Source organism: Poecilia formosa, unplaced genomic scaffold (assembly GCF_000485575.1).
Source record: "Poecilia formosa unplaced genomic scaffold, Poecilia_formosa-5.1.2 Scaffold67, whole genome shotgun sequence".
In the NCBI taxonomy this organism is placed as follows: domain Eukaryota; kingdom Metazoa; phylum Chordata; class Actinopteri; order Cyprinodontiformes; family Poeciliidae; genus Poecilia; species Poecilia formosa.
In genome coordinates, this window is record NW_006800006.1 from 589,841 (window position 1) to 611,595 (window position 21,755).

The window sequence follows — 21,755 nt, forward strand, 5'->3', positions numbered from 1 at the left end:
TAATGGATTTATTTGTGCTAGCTTGTAGAGAACAAAAACAGACATTATAGCCCAATGTGTACAATCAACAATAGACCCAGTTATTGGTGATCACTGCTATTCAGGATATGTTGGCGTTTTCTCTAAAAGAAAAAAGAAAAAACATTTTTTGAGAAAAAAATGTTAAAAACTAACTAACAATAAGTAGAACATTTCTACAGCCCTACACAATAAAACAATGCAACAAAGGCAGATGATGGTTTGCTGGAGCTTCTTGTTTAGAAGTTTTTAAAAAAAACATTTTTGGTTTCCAAGGAAGCGAAGGCAACTGTGGCACGCATTTGGTACACATATGGAAAGCCAAAAAGGATCATAATTTGTCTGCTTTGCACCAGCAGGCCATATCTAATAAATGCTGTGAAATACATCACTAGGTCTTAACTGATTTAATAAGTTATCCAGTTCGGTTTACTTTGTGGACGAGGACAAATTCACTGAAGAAAAACTTATTTTATAACATTTAATTCTGGGCTTAGCAGATGTTTTTATTCGAGACGAGGCCTGTAGGGCTCAGTTTTGATTTCACTTATAAAAAGAAAAATATCCGACCTTGCTCTGCTCATAAGCGTCCCATCTCTATCCTTCTCTTTATCTTTCATAGTTTTTATTTATTTTCATAGGGTTTCTGCTTTTTTCTTTTTTTTTAAATGCAATGAATAAATTTGGCATTTGCTTCTCTTTGCTGCTCTGCGATGTTCAGGCAGACCAGTGACCTCAAAACCAGGGAAGTTGCCAAACTGTGATTTATCTGCGCCATTACACTACAGCTAACATGACCCAACAACTAAGTCACAACACAGAATTCAAGTTAATACTTCAGGAGAATTAACTTGGAAAAATGTGAATTTAAAAAAAAGTTTATATTTTACGGGTCTGAAACTAGATCTGCACTGTATGTGAAACGGTGATTGTCTCATTATCCACTTGTGCAATATCCCAATTACAAAGGACCGCTTGGACGCAATGTTTGGTAGGAAATTATATTTCAAGTGGCATGTATGCAAATTCTGCATGCCAATAATATATTTGGCCTGTTGGCTGGATCTGCACCGCCGTCGATGCCAACACTTGTTTAATAATTTCAGTGGCTGAGATTCTAAAGCTCGCTGGGAGCGAGTGATGAAGGAAAAGAAAGAAAAGAGACAGAAGAGTGAAGGGTGGCAATAGCGCCTGACAATATGGTCATGAAAACGTTGAATTCTCCTGATGTTATGCAGCCGCTGCAGAAGCTGAATGTATAATGGCTTTTTGTAAGCTGGGTGACTTTTACTGCAAAGTTTCAGAGAAAACCTTAATGGGTGATTTTTCTGTTAAACGGTTAAACAGTTAATATCCTGCCAGAAGTAGAAAAGACTTTTGGATTTGGATCAGTAAGCTTCAGATATCGGTATCAAATGTGAAAGAAGTGAATCGGTGCATCCCTACTCTAGTTTTTTAATTATTTCTCAATCTGGTGAATACTTGCATTTAGCTATGACGACCTATGTCGTCATCATCATCATCATCATCATCATCATCATCATCATCATCATCACCACCTTTACTAAAGACACAAGCAGGTCCATATAAAGGTGAGATAAAACCAAGTGCTTATAATCTTTCAACTGAACCTCACTGAGGATTGTGAACATTTCTATTCAGATCCAGTCATTTTCTGCGCGGCGGCGCGTCACTCACTGGTGCAGGAGGAGTCCGGCGGGTCGCTGTCGGCGCGGTAGAAGCCGTTCAGGCAGGGACAGATGTTTGCTCCTCGTGAACTGGTGCGGCTGTTGGCCGGGCAGGGAGCGCACGTCCCCTCACCGAATTTGGATTTGAAAGTCCCGGGGATGCAAGCTGGGTGGACGAGAGAGAGAGAGGGGGAGAGAGAGAGAGAAAGAGAGAAACGGGAAAGGACGATAAGAAGCGGGGAAAACAAAACGCCGCTGTCGCTTATCTGGAAGACCAGCAGCTGTCACATCAGGACGCATCCTCCGATGCACCTGCAAAAAAAGCTCAACATTTACAAAAGAAGCATCCGCATCGGCGTGCGCTTAAGCAGAGGGACTTATCTGTGCTTTTTTTTTTTCTCTTGCATTTGCTTTTTCATTTTCATCCTCTGTGCTCGGTGACATTAATCTCCCCGAACATATAGTCGCGATGACAGCAAAGTTTCATGTTGAAGATGAGGAGAAGGGGGATAAAGATGAAGACCGACTGCTGACAGGAGATTGCTGTTGTCAGACAAAACAAGGATGGAGAATGCTTGTGTGAGAAAAAAAAAAAAAAAAAAAGGGATCCACCCCGAACCCATCAATCAGTGTCTCCCGGCTCCTCACGGCTCTCCAAAACCGCGCCGCTGAATACAAACGAGGGCCTCGGCGTGCATGCAGAAGACGCTCCATAATAAGCCCATAAATCAATCCAAATGAAGGGACATCAGAACAGACATGAATTAGCTCAGCCGAGTTATGAGGAGAGTATACAAAGTGCGGTAATCTGAGGCGATGTGTCCAAGAGATTAATTTAAATTCCTAAGTGTCGGGCTGAAAGTTGGCTGATATGGAGTCTTAAGGATAAACCGGCGTAAGCCCAGACTAAAGAAGGATTCTGATAAAGGGGATTAGCAGCGAAAGGTCTGGATAGATCTGCCTCGGGAGCCGCTGGTTTTACTGTTCACCACATTCCTAACCGGTGGTGTAAAAGTGGGGGAGTCTGGCAAACATCTGTCCTGTCAGCGTGACTGCTCATAAAACCCAGAGAGAGAGAGAGAAAGAGAGAGAGGAGAGAGTGATTAAGTAGTTAGGCTAAGTGGGCTTTCAGTTTCGGCTCCACCCAAAGTCAAAACAATGGCATGATTAGAGAATCCAACAGCTAACAGCCCCGCTGCGGCATCACGCAATAAAACTCGCAACAGTAACCGAGTTACTGCGAATATGCGCAAAACAAATGCTGAAAAATATAACGCAATTTTGCAATTGCGGTGTTCCCGTTACAAAGAGACGTGATTAAAATCAGATGTGAATCAGTTTGTTCACACCAGAAGTCATTAAAAACCATCATCCTCCGGCCACTTCCTGTCATCGTCTTCTTCGTCGTTTCTGTCAGCAGTAACATCCGCCTGTCGATTATGTGACACGAAAAAAAAGGTGTTTCTATTGCAGTGTTCTGAAATACACTAATTAAAAAAAAAACATCTTATACTACTGCAGAAACGTTTTCACGAAAAAAACTCTTTTCCAAATTGCCGTGTTTCCATTGAGCAAATTTATTTTCGCAACTCCAATTTCCACAATTTTATATTCAAACTACAGGTCAACTTCAGTCCCAACACTTCCAGCTCCAGTTTAGTTCATCTTACAATTTTGTCCCTTTCTACCAGAAACCATACATTGTAACTATTAATTAACAGTTTATTTTTTTCTGTAGTTAAGCCACTGCAGAACCTGCAAAAGTAAAATATATAATCTAATGACAGCAAAGCTGAATGCATTGAGTATGACACGCAAAAATCTGAGAAAATCAGACGAAATTTCAACATTGAATAAACAGCTAATTTAATTCTTTGAATCTGACAATATTCGAGTCAAACTAGTCCATTCTCATGACTTTTCTTTATGTCAAGTTATAGTCCACATTTCAGGTAATATGTAAGCACAAAAATAGCAAAATTCCTTGTAAATATTTTTAAATTAGCACCACAAAATTTTAGATCTTTAAATTAAAGAACAAAAAAAATACTTTTAGCTGTTTGAATATTTTATTTTATGGAACATTAAATTCCTATAGAAAATAGTGTAAAAAAAAAAGCATGTAGTTAACAATCTATTGGCAAAATTACTTGATAAAAATGTGTGCAGCACCATGTTGCCTCTGCCCCACCTGTTGCTGCACACTGAAAATCAGTTAGCTAAAAAATTGCCACTTCACTTTTTTTTCCTCACTTAAAACAAACAAATTTCCAAGTTTGGAAATATTTATAATCCCGAAAAGCACAAGATTTCAATAGAGTTGAGAGTTAATCCTAAAGGATTCTGTTTCTGTTTTATCCATCTGCCCGTTGTTTTCTTCTCCTTGTTGGGTCAGAGGGGAGCTGGCGTCTGGCCCCACCGGTTATTGGGGCAGTTATTGGGTTCACCCGGGACAGATCACCAGTTGATCACAGGGCAACACAGAGACACAGGACAACCGACCATGCGCGCACACACACACGCACCTCCAGCCAGCTCAGAGAGACGAGTTAAGCTATCAGCTATGTTTTTGGACAGAGATGAACCGATCCACTTATTAATTTCCAGTACCAATATCTGAGGTTCAGGATCGACTGACACCGATCTGAAAAAGAAAAACTGCTGAACTGACTTAAAATGTTTCTTCTTTTTTTTAAACACAGACATAAATGTACTGAATTACAAACTAATTTTGTAACTCTGCACCAGAACAGCTCACTAAAATACACCAATAGCTTCACAAGTTTGGCTGAACATGTAAAAACAACTATAATTAGTTCAGTCAGTACAATTAGGAGTAGAACAGCTCATTTAAAATAAATAATAAAGAAACTGACAAACACAATAAGTTGACCATCTTGGTCCAATATGTAAAAATAAACTGCAACTTGGAAGCTGGTCATCCCAGCGGTCAAGCACCCACACAGCCCATCAGCAGTCAGACCAGTCAGTGCTGACGAGGAGAAACTGCCCCACAGCCCCCAACCATTAACCCGCCGCAGCGGCTAGAGCGCTAAAGCGCCATGGGAGGAAGGGCAGAGTGCCATCCCGTCTGGTGAGACCGCCCCGGGGAGGCAAAGAGGAAGGGGGGTTCCCACCAGAGCACAGCACAATCCCCACGGCCCACTGCTGGCCCGACGCCCCCCACGGAGCAACAGGCCAGCCACTGACACCGCCAATGGGTTCTTCACACCACCAGTCCCCGCCAAGCGGCCCTGGGCACAGAGGCAGGAACAAAAGAGAGGACTGCACGGGATCCACACAGTGCCCAGCCTCATCACAGCCTCACCCAGGTAGCTACAATGGAGGCCGTAGCTAGAACCTCCCAGAGCTACCAGGAAACACCTGAGAGGAGCCCAGGCAGGAAGTAAGGATCTTTTACAGTAGATTAAGAAAAGTTACTTTAAATCGTCGGTTGTCAGTGTGGTGGACAAAATACTCAACTATATCTGAGTAAAAGTTTACTCAAGTTAAAGCACTGAAGTACTTAGTTTTGAAAATATTTCAGTATTCATAAGTAAACGAGAAGATACATCCCTGTGTTGTTTTCCGAGTGCTTTTACAAAACCTTGTAACTTGCTAAAACAACATACTGACATGTAAAACCACTCTGCTACAAAATGTCTACACCACTTGCAAAAACTTTAAGGGGTAGTGTTATATATTTTCGAGGCATATAGTGGCATTTTATAGCAGAGTCAAGTAGCTACGTTAACTTTAGTTGTCATAAAAATGCTGCGTACATCAAAAATTATTTAATTTAACGCCTTGAAGTTGGGTCTCTGTCTCTTTAAGAGGCTCCTGTTCTGTGCCTTCAGGAAGTCATCACAACATGACTCCTCTATTGAACCGTAACAACATTTTTACAAACGTTTCAGTGACAATAAACAGCAACAGCGCACTACAGGCTATGCTGAGCTTAAAGGAATGAATCATAAGTTCCCCAAAGAATAAATACTCCAGTAAGGATACTCAAAATGTTTTACTTGGGTATAACAGTCAAGTAATTGCACTTCATCTAGGTTAGAAATATATAAGTATAAAACAGGCCAAAAAGAATCAAATGTTGCAAGTTATACAAATGGATCTACGGAGTGACATTTACCGTCCACTTAAGGGCGCTACAAGCTTTGCAGAAGCAAAGTTTCAGTAAAGCTTAGCATAGCATCTCAAGCAAAGCTGAAGCAAAGCTTTGCTACAAGCTTTGCTTCAGCAAGTCAGTTTTTGTTTATATATGTATGACTGTCGCCAGTCTTGTATGTTAAGGTTATGTAAGTGTGCAAAGAGACAGAGGAAGGACACAGACTCGTACATCCATAACACATGAAATGTCCGGCCATCTCCATTTTGTACCCAAAACTTTGGAAAATGACCAAAACTGCAACGGAACAAAACGCTCAGCATCCTTGTTTTCTTCTGCATGAAACATAGCCCACCATTATTTCCTTTAGTTTATTTTCCTCTCATTTCTTTTGAGTGTCTGCTGAGTCACCCCCCCCCCTCTCTCTCTCTCTCTCTCTGTCTTGTTTTAATCCATTAACCTCTTTGGAGGGCACGGTGATTTTCCTGTTTTTGATCCTCCATATCTCCCTCTATTGTCTTTTCCCCTCTCCTCCTCCCTCTATCTCATGCAGCGTTTGGCTCGGAGCGGCCAGACGGAGGTAAGAAATGAAACGTCTGAGTGATTAATGTCAGCGTGGCGGTGTTGGCTCACGTTGGTCTGAATGGTGTTAATGAGCGTGGCCGCCTGTAGATTAACTAACGGGTAGGCCGCCGAGGAAATTACACTTCCTCATCACAAGCGCTGGCTGAGGCCCTGGAGAGCTTTTTATCAGGCTTCGGCGGCAAGCTTTTAACCTTGAGCAGCCAAATGGCAACGAATGAGCTCTCCGGCGCGTCTTCAACACCATTTCTCACGCCCAGGTGAGAGAAGGTTTCGCGTGCGCCGTCTCTGACTTCCTGCCGCCAGTTGCCATTTTCATTCCCCTCCTTTTAGCAGCTGTTTCTGTCCGCGCTTTGGCAATTCACACCTCGCCCCCAGCTACGCCCCCTCCTTCTCCGCCTCTCCCTCCCCAACGCTATCTCTCTTCTCTGGGATTCATCTTCCCGTTCTATTATCTGCGTTTGCCTCGCGAAAATGTATTGGCTCTCGGTTTTGTGCCGTCCGACTATCTTTCTCTCCCTCCTGTCCCGCTTGCACAATATTTGTATGCGGCTCTTCTCTGCAACACCTCATTAATTCATACTCCTCCCCTATCCCCTCTTCCTCCTTCACCCCCGCATCCCCCCTTTCAGGAGCCACACAATAAATGCGAAGAAGAGGGCACAGGCTGAGGTGACTTGCATTGAGCATACAAAGGAGCTGCAGTTGAACAAAAGTCAGAACGAATAAAAATAAAAGTTAAATACTGTACAGGGCATGGTCCGCTTAGAGCTGCGGTACGTAACTTTTATAAAAAAAAATGTTTACATCATGGCTAAAGGTGGAGAGATGACTTACTGTAACAGAAAGAACGTTTATCCGCCATAGCACCATAGCATCTGTGGCTATGCTAACTAGCCTTAGCATCTTCTTCTCTTTTGATTTTACTGGCTGTTGGCAAACAGCTTTTAGTTTACATTACCGCCACTTACTGAAGGGGAGTGTGAGCAAGAATTGAAACCCTAACCTATATTTTACTGAACTGTTGTCATTTTACAAGACACTGAAAAACAAATGCTTAAATGTGATTTGAATTTAAGAGAAGTAACTCAACTAACTTAAATTTCTCTTTTTCTAGCCTGAGCATTCACAACAGACTCTGGAATCAGGAAGAAGTTGCAGCATAGCAGAGAGCAAAGAGGTAGAGGGGGTGGGGGATGAGAGGTGCAACACAAGATTGTGTTTGACAGCGCTAAGACACGCCTCCTAGCACTTGATTGGCTGTTTCTAGTTAGAACTGGGAGAAGGCAGAGGAGCTTGATTTTTTTTTTCACAGATTGTCTCATACCAAACTGTCACAACATAATGATAGTTTCAACAAATATGCAAAAATGAAAAAAAACAAAAAAAAAAAACATTTTATATAAGTTACATACTGCAGGTTTATTAAGTATCAATTTATAATATGACAGTATGATTCCCTGCGCACAGAGAGAGGAGCTCGGTATTTTTTATTTTTTTTGTAAAAATGTGAGTCCACACGACAGGATGCTGCGCCAGAAAGCGCTGTAGCACTCCCAGAGAACGACAGAAACACACAGATCGGCGCCAGGAAGCGGGAGAAAGAGAGAGAGAGAGAGGGAGATGGAGCTATGACATCATCGATTAGAAAGAACAAAAATATTAAACATGGAAGCGTCATTTTGAAATTTATTCACTCTAATGTTGGTTTTAAAGATGTTTTAAAAACAATCGTTTCTAGTTTCGTAAAACTCCAAAACCGTGTGCATGCACAGCCTGAACATTTGCAGACACACTTAAAAGTCTCTTTCTTAGCGGGACCTAAAAGTTAATAATATTTCGTTGCATCATTCCCTCAATTTAAAGCTCTTCCACCCAAAGAAAGTGAGATTTCTTTTCCTCTGTGGATCATAGTGTAATGCAGCGCTGCTCCCTCCCCTACATATTGCTACTCACTTCCAGTCAGCAGGCAGACAGAAGGAAGCTGAATGTTTCCTTCACAAGAAAGGAAAAAAAACCTCTTAGGAAATGTGTCTAGTTTAAAAATCATTAATGATATGGAATCTAAAAGAAACCTACTCACGGCTATTATGAAGCTATTGACATAGTAACACAGCATAAGGTACATTATTTGCGATAAGCACTTAAACTCTACTGATAACATTCAGTAGGTATTTATTCTATTAAATGTATTAATATTAAATAAACACGTTGTAGAAAAAGGATTGAAGTAGAAATACACCAGATGTTTGCATTTGTTCCTGAAGGTCACATCCATACCTCAGAAATTAGATTTTTCTATTTATTTACTTAGATCAATTATGATTACAACAACTATTTCTATTTGCTAAATACCAGAATAACAAACTCTGAAGTTTTAAGACACTAAGATCACTGAACTTTTTAACTTTGGAACAAAACAAAAGAAGAGGCTGTTATTATCTACGGTGAAAAGAAAGGCTGAAGAGAGGAAGAGCTCAGTGTTCCAAAAGCCAGGTAAAAAAAAAAAAAGAAAAAAAAAGCCAGTGTAAAGTTGGCAAATGCAGTCAGAAACAAAATCCTTCATTTTTGGAGACATGTCCTCTAGTCCAGATGTTTCTCAACCTTGGTTCTCAAGGCCCTGCCTCTGCCCTGTATGTTGTAGATGTTTCCCTGCAGTTCAGCAAGAGTCTGTTAATGGCCCATCAACTGAAATCAATGTGCTGAAGCAGGGAAGCATCTAAGACATACAGGGTAGCAGGGTGGAAGACACTGCTGCAGTCTGATGCAACTAAACTCTAAGTGTTTGGCTTTAAGGGCCATTGCTACTTTTGGAGGGAAAATGAGGGAAGATTGCAAAAGATGAAGAATGTGATAATATTGTGTGGGTGTTTTGCTGCAGGAGGGACTGGTGCACTTCATAAAGTAAATGGCAACATAATACAAGAACATTATGCGGAAATATTGAAGAGACATTTCAAGACATCAGGCACGAAGTTCAAGCTTTGGCATAAATGGGTCTTTGGAATGAGGACCCTAAGCTGACACTAGATTACTTACAAAGTAACTTAAGGACAACGAAGTTCGTGTTCTGGAGTGGCCATTGAAAAGTTTGTAGGAAGAGCTGAAAAAATGCGTGTGTACAAGGAGGTCTACAAACCCGACCCAGTTCCAGCAGTTCTGTCAGGAGGAATGAGTCAAAGTTCTACTCTGTTGTGAGAAGCTTGTGGAAGAAACCTACAACATTTGACCCAAGTCAACCCAATTTAAAGGCAAATCTATAAATTGCCAAGGAAATTCATTTTAAACTTCTGATCTTGTCTGTAGGTATTTCTAGGTTTTAGATTCAACTTTTTGTCAGTTTTAAGTCAAAGCAATTCTTTACTGTGAAAGGTCAGTGTGCGGTGAAAGTCCCGTCCTCTTACCCTGGCACTGTGTATTCTCTCCAGCGGGTTCATAGCCGGCGACGCAGGTGCACGAGCCCACCGGAACCATCCACTCTCCGTCCCCGTTGCAGTACAGTTTGAGAGGGACGGACACCTCCATGGCGTTGGCCACGCAGGCCCCTGGTGCGATGACCAGGGAGGTGGCTTCTGCACCCGTGGCGGTCTCAGGGAAGACAGCGAAATTGGCAATGGTGGTGGAGCACTTCTTGAAGAAAACCCTGACTGAGATGAGCGACATGCAGGCCCCCAGGTCCTGGAAGGCCAGGTAGAACCCGGCCTTGGACAAGGGGCCGAAGCTGCGCACTTTGGTGTTGATCCTGCCGGCCTCCAGCAGAGAGAAGCTCTCGTCCGGAGCAATAGTATCCACCTTCACGTAAGGGTTCTCCTTCCACAGGGGGCTGCTGTCTGTAGCCACGTCCCCCTCTGACTCGTAGTAAAACAGATTGAAGGTCTCCTTGCAGGAGCCCGGGATGTTGGGGATGCTTGCACAGTCGCGGACAGAGAACTTGAGTTCCACGTAGACTCTCAGCACTCCTTTACGGGGGACATAGTCTGTCCTCAGCCAGTTGTTCTGGTTCGGCTGCCGGACGTTGCACACCTGGTAGGTTCTGATGGGGCTCATGGAGTCATCGTATCCGCTCACTTCCTCCCACTGCAGGGGAAAAAATAAAAGACAGAGGAACTCGGTCAAAAAAAATCCTAGTAACCTGATTGGAAAGCTAACGAGTGTTAGTGATTGTAGATTGAAAAAAAAAAAGGGAGAGTTAAATTTCTGCAAATAAAACTCTGAAATTTTAAGATTAATCTCAGAAACTTTGCAGAGAAAACTTTGCAGTTGAAACTTTTTCACTTTTCAAACTGAAATTTCCAAATTTTTTTTAAGAACATTTGAGATTATTAATTGAATTTCTAAGTTTTCTTCTGTTCAAACTCAGAAATTAATTTTTTTCCCTGGAGGATTTCAACTTTTTACACTCAGAAACGTCAAAGTTTTTTCTAGAAGATGTCTGAGATTAATCTAAATATTTCTGAGTTTTTTGGCTTCTTTTGGTTTTCTAGCTACAATGGTCCTAATATTCCATTGCTTAACACAGACTCTGGTCTTAAGTCGCTTAAAAACCCCAAAAAGATCAAATATGTTGTTAGTTGACGTTAACTAATGCTTCCTAATGCAAAGTGCTCAAACATGAAAGACGTTCAAAACAGTCCTGTGGCGCTTGGAACGGATTACAAAAAAGAAATGACACACGCGCACACACACACACACACACACACACACACTGACACACATTCCCGCAGCATGCTGTGTGTACACGAGGCCTGTGAGGAATAATTTGCAGCTAAAACGCTTCTAATTGCATGAATCATTCAGAAAATTCCAATCATTATGGGCTATTAATAGATAACATTTTCCCATTAAAACACATTTCACGCATTCTATCTGTTTGACTAGTTCCGATGCCGAGCGCGTGCCGGAGGTCTGAGGGAAAGAAACGGGGGCGGGGCAGGCACTTTTCTTCGGCTGTGATCACAGCAAAATGTGTCGATTTAAAAGCTTTATCAAATCCTACCCTCAGAAGATGCAGCGTAGAGTGGAGGAAGACCTGTCTGTAAATCTGATGCGGCGCAATCGATTGAGCTTGAGGAAAGAGATTTGGTCTCTCAGACAAACGGCACCGTTGAAACTCAAACGTTCCCGTGTGTCTTTAATGAAGGGAACTTCGTGCATGTGATCGAGTCCAGCGGTGTGAGTGCTACGCACTATGTCTTCATACAAATGAACCATGAGTGCATGTATTTACATGTATTAGTTCATAAAGCTGCCACGCTCAGCCGAGCTGTAGCTCAGGAAACACTAAGATTATCAAATTAAAGTAACTTTTGACTTTGTTTTTGCATTTATAAAACAGCCCCTGCCAGAATCATCTCCGTTTGCAGATACTGCGCAGTTCTTAGCTTTTTGGGTGGTTCAAGCTGGATCTAGTCGGGTATTGTGCTCAAGCTATTTGATTAGCAGCAAACTGCATTCATTGGCTGACCCATAGATTTACGTCAACCATATCCACATCTCAACCACCAATCCACAACGAGACCGTAGAAGCTACTAATCGATAATTCCATTGATAAACTTGGGGTCCAAACATTTTTATGAGTTGTGGCAGAAGGATAAATACAGCGTCAACCAGACGGAACAGATACACCGAGAGATTTTCGAAAATCTGGCTCAAATCTGGCAAAGGTACAAGCTCAAAAGATGTCAACAGCATGGGCCATACTGGAAGAAAACCTGTTAAGGATTTCTGTTGCGGATCCTACGTGGTTCTTCCCTTCTTTCCTTTTTTTGGAATCATCCAAAAGAACAGCCAGAGCAAGCCCGAAGAGTTACATCAACAACATCTCAAGGATCATTTTCAGTGATGGTTCAAGCTCAAACTCAATAGTTTGTGAGCTTGAACAAATCAATAACTCCATTGTCAAACCTTGAGGTCCAAACCTTTTTATCGACTGCAATGGAAGAGAACAAATTGCATCAACTGGACAGGGCAACAAACAACTATAGTGAGAGATTTCTGGTTGCCCAAGGATACATGCTCCACATGACATCAATCGACCACAGCTGCAGCGTGCTCACGGCCCACCCATATGCACACCCACATCGTGAGGAACATCCTGCCGATGGACACAAGCCCGACTAGAACCGGACCAGGCAGTAACCGGCTAGAGTGAGACTTGACAATGGGGAAGGGGCATTTGAGACCACAAACAACTTGACACTTTGACTGGCCTAGTCAAAGTCCTGACTTAAATCCAACTCTTATCACATAACATTTATGTTTACAGGTGTTCTCAGTTGAATTTAGCTGAGCTTGAGCTGCTTTGCTAACAAGAATGGGAAAAGCGTCTAGATGTGCAGGGGTGATGAAGATTTGCAGCTGAAAGTTGGTCCTACAAAGTACTGAACAACACTTTTTAGACTCTGCGTAATTAATAAGTTCATAGTTATTAATTTTAATGTTGGGGAATGCCTTAGCAAAGCACTATATTTGTATTTAACAAGGATGTTTATATACAAACTAATGTTAGAAGCCCTAATATATGTTGTCCACTGGTCAATAAATTCAGTCCATTAGGAAATAACCTTGTGAGACATCAATGTTTCTGTTTTTTTTCCCCCTTTGGTTCCCAATTCAACTGAATGCTTCGTTTCCATAACAAATGACTGCCCCAGAAATTGATTATTTCAACTGGAGGGAAAATAATGCATAACTCATCTCACGTCTCCGGGCTGCCGGGCAATTTATCCCCAAACGATGAGCCCAAAGAGTCGGCATCAGACGTCGTAAATCACCGGCAACACGTTGACGCGCTACCTGACAAATATGATAATTGCCGGCCCCTGAACGAACGGGCTTTGCCGGGGCGTGAGGGGAGCGAGGGTGGAGGATGGAGGGGGGGATGCGGTGCCTCGCCAGTCCTGACATATGACTTCATGGATGCCAGGACATTCAGAGCCGGCCGGAGCAAAAGAGGGGGGGATTGAAAAAGCACAAAAAAAAAAAAAAGAGGGAGCCGGTGGAGATGGTTTCCATGGCAACCCAGCATTTCCATTGACTGACTTTGCGCTCACGTAGCGAAGACAAATTGCGCCGGCCGGGTGTGGGGGAGGTCTGTCAGGCTGTTAGCCCTGGGGTCAAATTCATGTTGTTTTATTTTCTCACAATTCCTATAGGGGGTATCAACTGAAAACCCTTAATTTCTGCCTGTAATGCGCTCTTGGGCCCGTGTTATAAAAGACGCATGCTTTCAAGTTGCCAGGCCCTCTTTCCTGGGGAGAGACGGAAGCTGCGGCCCACCTATGCAGTCCTCACATTAAGGGCATTTTCTCCCGGCCTCGATATTTGCTCATTTCGCGGCACCGAGTACAGTCTACACATGCAAACTCTTGCACTTTTTTTTAGGACTCCAGAAAGATGTACACACTGAAATCTCACATTTATTTCACACAATGTCACCGTGTGCTTTTTACTATCCAAGAAAGTAAACATTCCCTGCAAAAACAAAGATATAAAACAGCAGGGAGGCTCGCTGTTCAAGGCAGATTGGGCTCTATTAACAGGCAAACGGAACAAATGCTGCTGGAGGAGAAAGAAGAAGAAGAAAAAAAAAACAAAAGCAAAAAACACAATGCACAAAGCAAATTCAATGCATAAGCACACTAACTCTAACTCACCCCGCTCTCTGGAAACGTGGTCCAAGCCAGCTCTGTGGTAGCCCACCGACTGTCCATGAGGGTTTCTGCAAACAGAGAGTAGGAGGGAGGAAACAGGAGCTCAAGTTAAATGGTGTGAGTTGGGGGTGGGGGGGTGGATGGCTGCACAGCATTAAAGACACAAGTTCCCCGTACAAGACAAAGGAAGCAGGTAAGGCCTGCTCTCCCTCGCCATCATAACCTCCACCCACGTGCGCTCACTTTTTGAAAGCGCTGACAATCACAGCAGATCTGTGATGCAGCCTAATTAAGCCTCTGTGTTGCAGCTGTGTGTGTGTGCGTGTTCACGCCTGGCACACACTCCTCTGTCCTCACTCATTTAAGGAGCTCAGAACAAAGCATCCTCCTGGATGCCTTCAGCCTGATTTTCACTTTGTGGTTCAGAAAGGTCTGATAATCTTCAGAAACTTTGGCCCAACAGACGGCGTGTTGGAGGCAAATAGCTGCTAGCGTAAATTGCATTTAGCATTTAGCCTTTTAAATACCTTGTGCCTGAGCTTATGCTGGCGCCACCTCCATGAGGACAATCTGTCTACATTTGAAGATCTGAAACTCGCTTCACATTCAGGTTGAAGCTCTATAACAACCATTTTGAAAATATGTGGAATTGACATTGAAATTGTAAATAAAAGGCAAACAACAGGCAACCCTGTCCCCAAAAACCGCTTTCTTCGGCTGGCACGGACAAATGTTGGAGGAGCCCGGATCAGAATCAGTAACCAGGGGCCACTTGGGGCCTCCTTGGGAAGCCTGGAGCCGCCTGGGCGGAGGTCCGGTTGGTTCACCTCACCTTGGAGGAACTAACCCCGTTTACAGCTGCAGCGTCACCGACTCCCATTGTTCTGTTGTTGTTGGTGCATAATCAGTGAAACAATTACACTTTCTTCATGGAGACTCAATGACACGGCGCCTGCTGTGCACCATTTGCTCACAAGTTGTTGATAACAGTGAAGAAGGAGGAGAGTGTGAGTGTGAGAGGGCTAAAATAAATAACGTGCTCTGTGTAGAGCAGTGGAGGAAATGTGGTTCAGTTGTGGCGGAAGACCGGAGTTAGCAAACAGTGTCTCGTAGGCTTTTGTGTGGTACTGATAGGAGGTCGGTAGGTTTAAGCAGAATTTACAGTATCTATGTAACCATGGTAATCACCAAAGGTTGACTTTGCTTCACGAGGGAGAGAGACTTGATCAGAACTAGACTGGATTTCTGTTTGGATCATACAGAAACTCAACAGTATGGCTGCAACAAGCTACAGATAAAACTGAGTATCTAAATTTTATCAACTGGTTGACGCCTCGGTTTTATTGACTAATTCAGTCTGTGCTTTAATCTCAGTATGAATGTAGAGAAGGCAAAGAGTGGAGGGAAAACGGCGTTGTGAAGACCGAGGAACACAGCGGTCAGGTCTGAGGTCGGGTCAGTTCATCATCTGAAAATGGAAAAAGTGTGGCACAACTGCAAAGTTAGCAAGATTTGGATGCCCGTCTCAAACAAGAGAGCAGCAAGCAGATAAACAGCCAAGATTACTATCTTGGAAGAATGTGTGTAGTCATGAACTAAACACGTGCTACACAAAAAGCCATTAGCTATGTTTCCATCCAATTGTCGTGTGGCATTTGAGCTAATTTTTAAAATGATGCAAAAAAAAAAAAATAATATTGCTAAATAGGCATGTTTTCATCTACTGGTTTGGAGCGAATCAACCACGCTGCGCAAAGCGTAACTTCGTCAGGTGTTGACGCGAGGTGTGGCTGTAGTAAGCAGGAAGTAGCATGGACCACACATCTCATAAAAATAAATGGAGTCCTCCCCTCCGGCACGGAGATGTGGATTGAGATTTTTGTGCCTCTGGTAAGGCACAAACCCACCACTGGATTGGAGGGTCAAAACTTATTTGGAAAATGTGTTTCCATGTTTTCATTGTTTTTAGCATACTAGCTCATTTTCTGAAAAGCCGAAAACCTCCTCAAGCTAGCTTAAAAATGTTTTGGGTTTCTTTTTGTAAAATTGAGGAAGTTATTTCAAATTTAGCCATTTCCATCAACCTTTGCTATTGCGATACTTCAAAATGTGCATACAAAAATAATGGAAATGAGGAGAATGTTGAAATAAAGCCAAAAGTTTCAATTTGTCAAGTCAATTAATGAAAAAATCAAAAAGATGAAAAACTATACTCTGAAAACCACAACTCAGATGTTTGGTCCACACACCAAACATTACATATTACTATAAACTACCACTGTACATCGCTTTTTCTTTCACTGGATTATTCTAGGTCAAACAGGAAGTGTACTTTTAGCATTAGGTGTGTTGTTTTCTTGTTCTTCTGTGTGTCTAAATTTCAGAGATACCGATGTTGGGATTTTATTTACCGCATTTGTTTTTTTTTTAATTAGTATTTTATCAGTTATCAGACATTTAAGTTGAGAGATAAAGCTTTAAATAATCAACGTGAAGAGCTTTGTGAGCTCATTTCTATTTTAAGCTGTTGTACTTTTACATCTGCTAATGAGAATTATCTGACAAGAACAACACCAAAGCCAGAGGAAAAAACACAAACGCACTGAAATATAAAGATAGGAAGAGTATAATTAATTTTTGAACTGATAGTGTGACATAAGCACTGTAAATCTGACCTCATTAATTGAACTGAATTGAATGCAATTGAAGACTTTATTTTGAATGTGCATCCAGTATGTTTATATCTATGTATAGATAGATATTTTTCAAAAAGAAGTAGGAAGAATATGAACGTATTTAACTTTGCCTTTCTGTTTCACAGTCAATGAAATGTTTGGTTGTCCTGTTTAAGTCACAATTTATATATGTAAATCCAAAGCAGTACACACATTAACAAGTCTATACGTACCCACTCATGTGTACATCCAATCAAATCGTTATATACATTTTCATTAGACTAAAAGTTACTAACATTTTGGATTGGCCCAATATGATTCTGAACTTAAATTCATGCCAGGAGCTAAAAGTAAGGACAATGGCAAAGAGGCATTTGAGCTGCTAATTTAACACCTGTCATCCAACCTTTAGAGGTTTGGGGACTTCATAAAAAGACTAAAAATTATGAATTAGTACTCTAAAATTACATAAAGGTGAACTATACAACAACATTTTAAAGATCAAGATAGTTTGTTTTTTTGCCCTTTGATAGACGTCATGAAATAGCCTGCTAGCAAGCTAGCTAGCTTGATAGCGAGCAAAGGTAGTGTGGGGTTGTGTTGCATTCCATCAAGCCAGTCTAGGGGGTCATGGCAATAAATGAAGACGGCATGAAGAGACGAGACAAAACTAAGATGTAGTAAATTTATTTAGGGAAAGACAAATGTAATCTAGAATTTAAAGGAAAAACCTAACTAATCCAGATCCTAAAATCTCAGGTTTCTAAAGATGAGCCACCAGCACCAGCTAGTGAAGGAGACACTGGTTCTTTCTCTGTCCAGACACAAGCTGGAACAAAATGTTCTCTAGAACAATAACCATAAACCCTTAAACCCTCTAGTAGAAAGAACCAGCACTCATCCTACCATATGGGAACAAAACAAAAGGCAAGTCCTGAGTAACCAGCAGCACACCAGCTGCGAACAAAACAACCAAAAAACTGGTCTGAAGCTACACACATGCTGCCCAAATGGCCAAATGGCAATAAGATCAGTCCCACACCCCGCTTTGTACTCTGCTCATTAGGGGGCACAGTGGAACCAGCTGTGCCTGCTTCAGCTGCAGCAAAACTAAGACCTAGCCGGGTGCCTGGGGAAATGAATACATTTTTATGTGTTTTGGCCTTTCATCCACTCAGAAACTCTGTTCAATATCACTAAAAATTACTATAAATCACTATAAAGCTCATACGAAAGTGGAGATTTGAGTACCTCCCATAGTTGTGTGTCTTGTGAAAAGAAGTTTTAGGTTCCTGCACATTACAGTCTGCAACAAATAATGTGCCAGCATGTCCACACGTGTGCTTTGACATGATTCCCAATAGACATTGTCTTGTTTCATTAACTTTATATTCTAATGCTCTCAATTAAAAGTAGCTCAACCTGTATATCTGTCCATACAAATAAACCTCCTTCTGCCATGATTAATTCCTAACAGGAAATCATGATTGTTTTGAAGCAATCTGATTGGCTAACATAGATTTTAGCTTTGTGCTACACTGCCCCCTATGGATTTGGCATGTTTAGCACAACGCAGATTTGTGTTTATTCTGTGTGGATGAAAACTTTTGTTAAACCAATAACGTAAATACAATATTATTTTTTTAAACGATGTGGTGTAGATGTTAGTTTTTATAAAGAATACGTATAGAAGAAGGAAGACAAAGTATTTACACACATGCAGGCACTGGTGCATGTAAAAAGCTATTTTTCAGGAGTTGGCTAATTGTAATATTACAGATATTTACCGATATATTTCACTACCATTGCGGCAAGATAAAAATAAGTATCAGTTGTTCATATTGGCAAAGTTCTATTTATCAGGCACAGATACTGATCTGTTGAAAAATTACGAATATCTGATGTTAGTGTCAATATATCATGCATTGCTACTAAAAACCCAAACAGAACAGCTAAGGAATGAAGTAAAGTGGAGTCTGAAGTCAGGCTTTGTCATCCAACATCATTGCTTAGTAGGTTACTTATAGTCAAAAGTATACCACATTTAGTGGTGGTTAGTAGTAATAATACTAGTGCTATTATGCCATGTTAAGTGTTTTCTACTTCTGCACGTATTTTCTTGGGCTTTTATGTTAAACCGACACCAAGCATGTAAGTTCTGCCTGTAGCACACGTCAAGCAGGCTGCCACGTCCCCCGTTTCCAAATCACATCCCCTTCAGCATATTATATTCTACGTTGGTAAAACAATGAGATTAAAAGCTCTGGCGGTTTTCAAATGAAAAGCAAACAGACAGTTGAGAAAATGTGAAGGTATTCCACGGCAAACAGCACCTCGCGGGGACCGACGCACCGGGGAAGGAGATAAATCTCAGCTGATTCTAATGACTCATGATGATTTACTGCGCCGTGTATCGCTGAATCCCACTGTTCCCCACTCTGAACAGCTCATGTCACTCATATGACTAATTAATGCCTTGCGATGCCTCAGCCACCATCAATAATCGCCGGGTCACGCAGTCAACATGAAGATGTTTGCCTCATATTTCTATACGGACAAGAACTGAAAACCTTTTTTTTTTTCCTAAGGAAAACGGCATACTACTTAATGAATAACACTACTATTATTGCTACTAGCCACCATTAAAGATGAAACGCAAAATAGTCGATAATAACATAACCTTATGTCAGCTGTAATTGCAGATAATGTTGAGGGGTATGAATTATATATTAAGAGTGCGATTTAAAGTCGAGCTGTATTTTTCTTTGAACATAATGTGCACTGGAATATGCTGGAAAAAAAAATCCTCCTCATTTTAAAAGACTAAGCGAACCCTTCTATTGTTGTTAACAATAGAAATTCCTTTTTTTTTCCTCAGCAGGATGATTAATAAGTAATATTTATGCACAAAGCAAACCTAAATTTACATTAAGTGCCGTTGCTCCTCTTTAAAAGCCTTCATCGTTCCTTCATGCTTGTCTGCAGAAGGGAATGAACGACAGCAGCTAATAACCTCAGTTGTTAAACCCAAATAAATGCCTGTGAACAAGGTTGTTTTACTGATTAGCACGGCTTGAGCCAGGGAGGAGGAACTAATCAGCGAAATCAGCGCCTGTTGTCTCTGCTTGGCCACACTCGGGCCTCTGCGGCGCACCAGCTTGCGGCCGCTCCCGAACGGGGACGCCACAAGAGCCGGCTTGCCTCCCCCTCCCCCTCGAGCGGGCGATCTGGAGCGTCGGCCCCCACCCGTTGCCTTATCTCTCCCAGGTGCCCTGAGGCAACAGAGGCAGAATCAGTCACCCTCAGCAAACCAAAGGTCTGAGCTGCTGCTGCTGCTGCTTTCACAGTGCACACATGCACACGCTGCAGGCTGACGCCGCCGCTGCCTCCGTAAAAGCTGGGTTTAAGACCCCATGTGAACAGAAGCAGCATCAAGCTCATGCAGCTGTTATAGGTTAAAGTTTCACTGCTAGCAAAAAAGTTAGGTGAATTCAGGAAAAATGAGGCGCTGAGTTAAAATGGGACAAAACAAAGGCTGGAGTACGATCTGTCTGAGCTGGACTTACTGAAAAGAGTTACTTGATGCCAAGGTGTGAAAATGTCTAAGTGCAAATCTTTGCCGATATTCTGCTGCTGTCGAAAATTCACAGTTTCGCAATCGCGGAGTTTCCCTTAAATAAGAAATTAAAGTCACACGTGAAAAAGCTTGTTCACTTGATAAGTCATTAAAAAACATGTAAACAGTTAAAGTATATTCATAATAGCACTCACCATGTATCAGCAAATTTAAGAAATCTCAATCAGTATAGTTGTGTATGAAATTTTGTATAATAAACTAATTCAACTGCTAAACTTTTGCTAGGTCTTATTTAGCACCAGTTCTTCTTGTTTCCAATAGCAAAACACCAAACCAAGTATATCTGGACAACAAGTCTTTGCTTCAAAACAGGCAATTCAAACACGTTCAGTAAAGAGCGTCCAGTGTTTCAGGTTCAGGATGTAAGCTTGCCTTTTTAAGATGACTTTTTGCAGGGCCCTAAGCTGGATGGTCATTTGAGGCACAACAGCAAGTCCACCTCTGAAAGGTCCAAAAGCGAAATTAGTTGAAGCTTTTGGAGTGGTTTAATCAAAGATCCGATTAGGGTGTAGTGGTTTGACCTCAAACAGGTTATTCATGATTAAAAACTCTTCAGTGTGACTCAATTAAAACAATTCTGAAAAGATGAATGGGCCAAAACTCCTCTTCATCAATGTTAAAGACACAACGTCTGTTGTCACAAATGCTTGATGGCAGTTATTGCTTTTAAGGGTTTAGCAACCAAGTTTTTAGGTTTAGGGCTCAATTACGTTTTCACATAGCATCAGGTTGGTTTAGATTGTTTGTCCCCTGAATAAATTAAACCAGCATTTCAGGTCATCTATGATTAAAAATAAAAAATAAAAACTGTACATGAAAATGAGTAGAAAGAGAGGAAACGGTACAAACAGTTTCTAAAAGACCCCAAAAGACTAAGTCACAGCAGATGGTAAAGAGACTGCTGATGTGGCCTGGAAGAGGTTTTTACTAGTAAATATTCTGCCTGCAGCTGATTTTAATGGCTTTAATTTAGTGAAATGGTCATTAGATTCTGAGCAAACTCTGAGTCAGAAACAGGACGGAGATGAAAGCCACTGCCACCTGGAAACAACAGTAGTAATGCAAACACTATTTTATAAACCTGTAAATTGGCCTCACATTTCTATTAGAGAGTTATTTACAGCGCAGTCGACAGTTCATTTTAAAGACAAGTTCTCTGGCCATATATACCAGCCAGTTATATAAGCATATGCATAAATGCTTTTGTACAATGCACTATGACACAGTAAAGTAGAGGTTTGCTCGGCGCTGGGAGTCTCTATTGGTTTACGAAGCCTACAAAGTCCTACGAAGTCCTCATGTTTTCCCCTTTTTCCTACAAACACTTCCTGACAAATTGCTGATTAGTAAAGACCTCTAGTGCGTCAGAACTATATGCTTTG

The 21,755-nt window shown here is 41.6% G+C and overlaps 1 protein-coding gene across 3 annotated transcripts in view; it reads right to left on the reverse strand.

The window, feature by feature from the left end:
• ephb3a (eph receptor B3a) overlaps nucleotides 1-21,755 on the reverse strand; it is a 72,516-nt gene that overhangs the window by 43,492 nt on the left and 7,269 nt on the right. For all 3 annotated transcript variants that reach the window (XM_007554862.2, XM_007554863.2, XM_016672886.1), the window contains exons 2-4: nucleotides 14,065-14,129; nucleotides 9,813-10,485; nucleotides 1,717-1,872 (exon numbers count right to left, since the gene is read on the reverse strand). In XM_007554862.2, coding sequence (XP_007554924.1) covers nucleotides 1,717-1,872; nucleotides 9,813-10,485; nucleotides 14,065-14,129 — 894 coding nt within the window. The remainder of the gene's footprint in view (nucleotides 1-1,716; nucleotides 1,873-9,812; nucleotides 10,486-14,064; nucleotides 14,130-21,755) is intronic.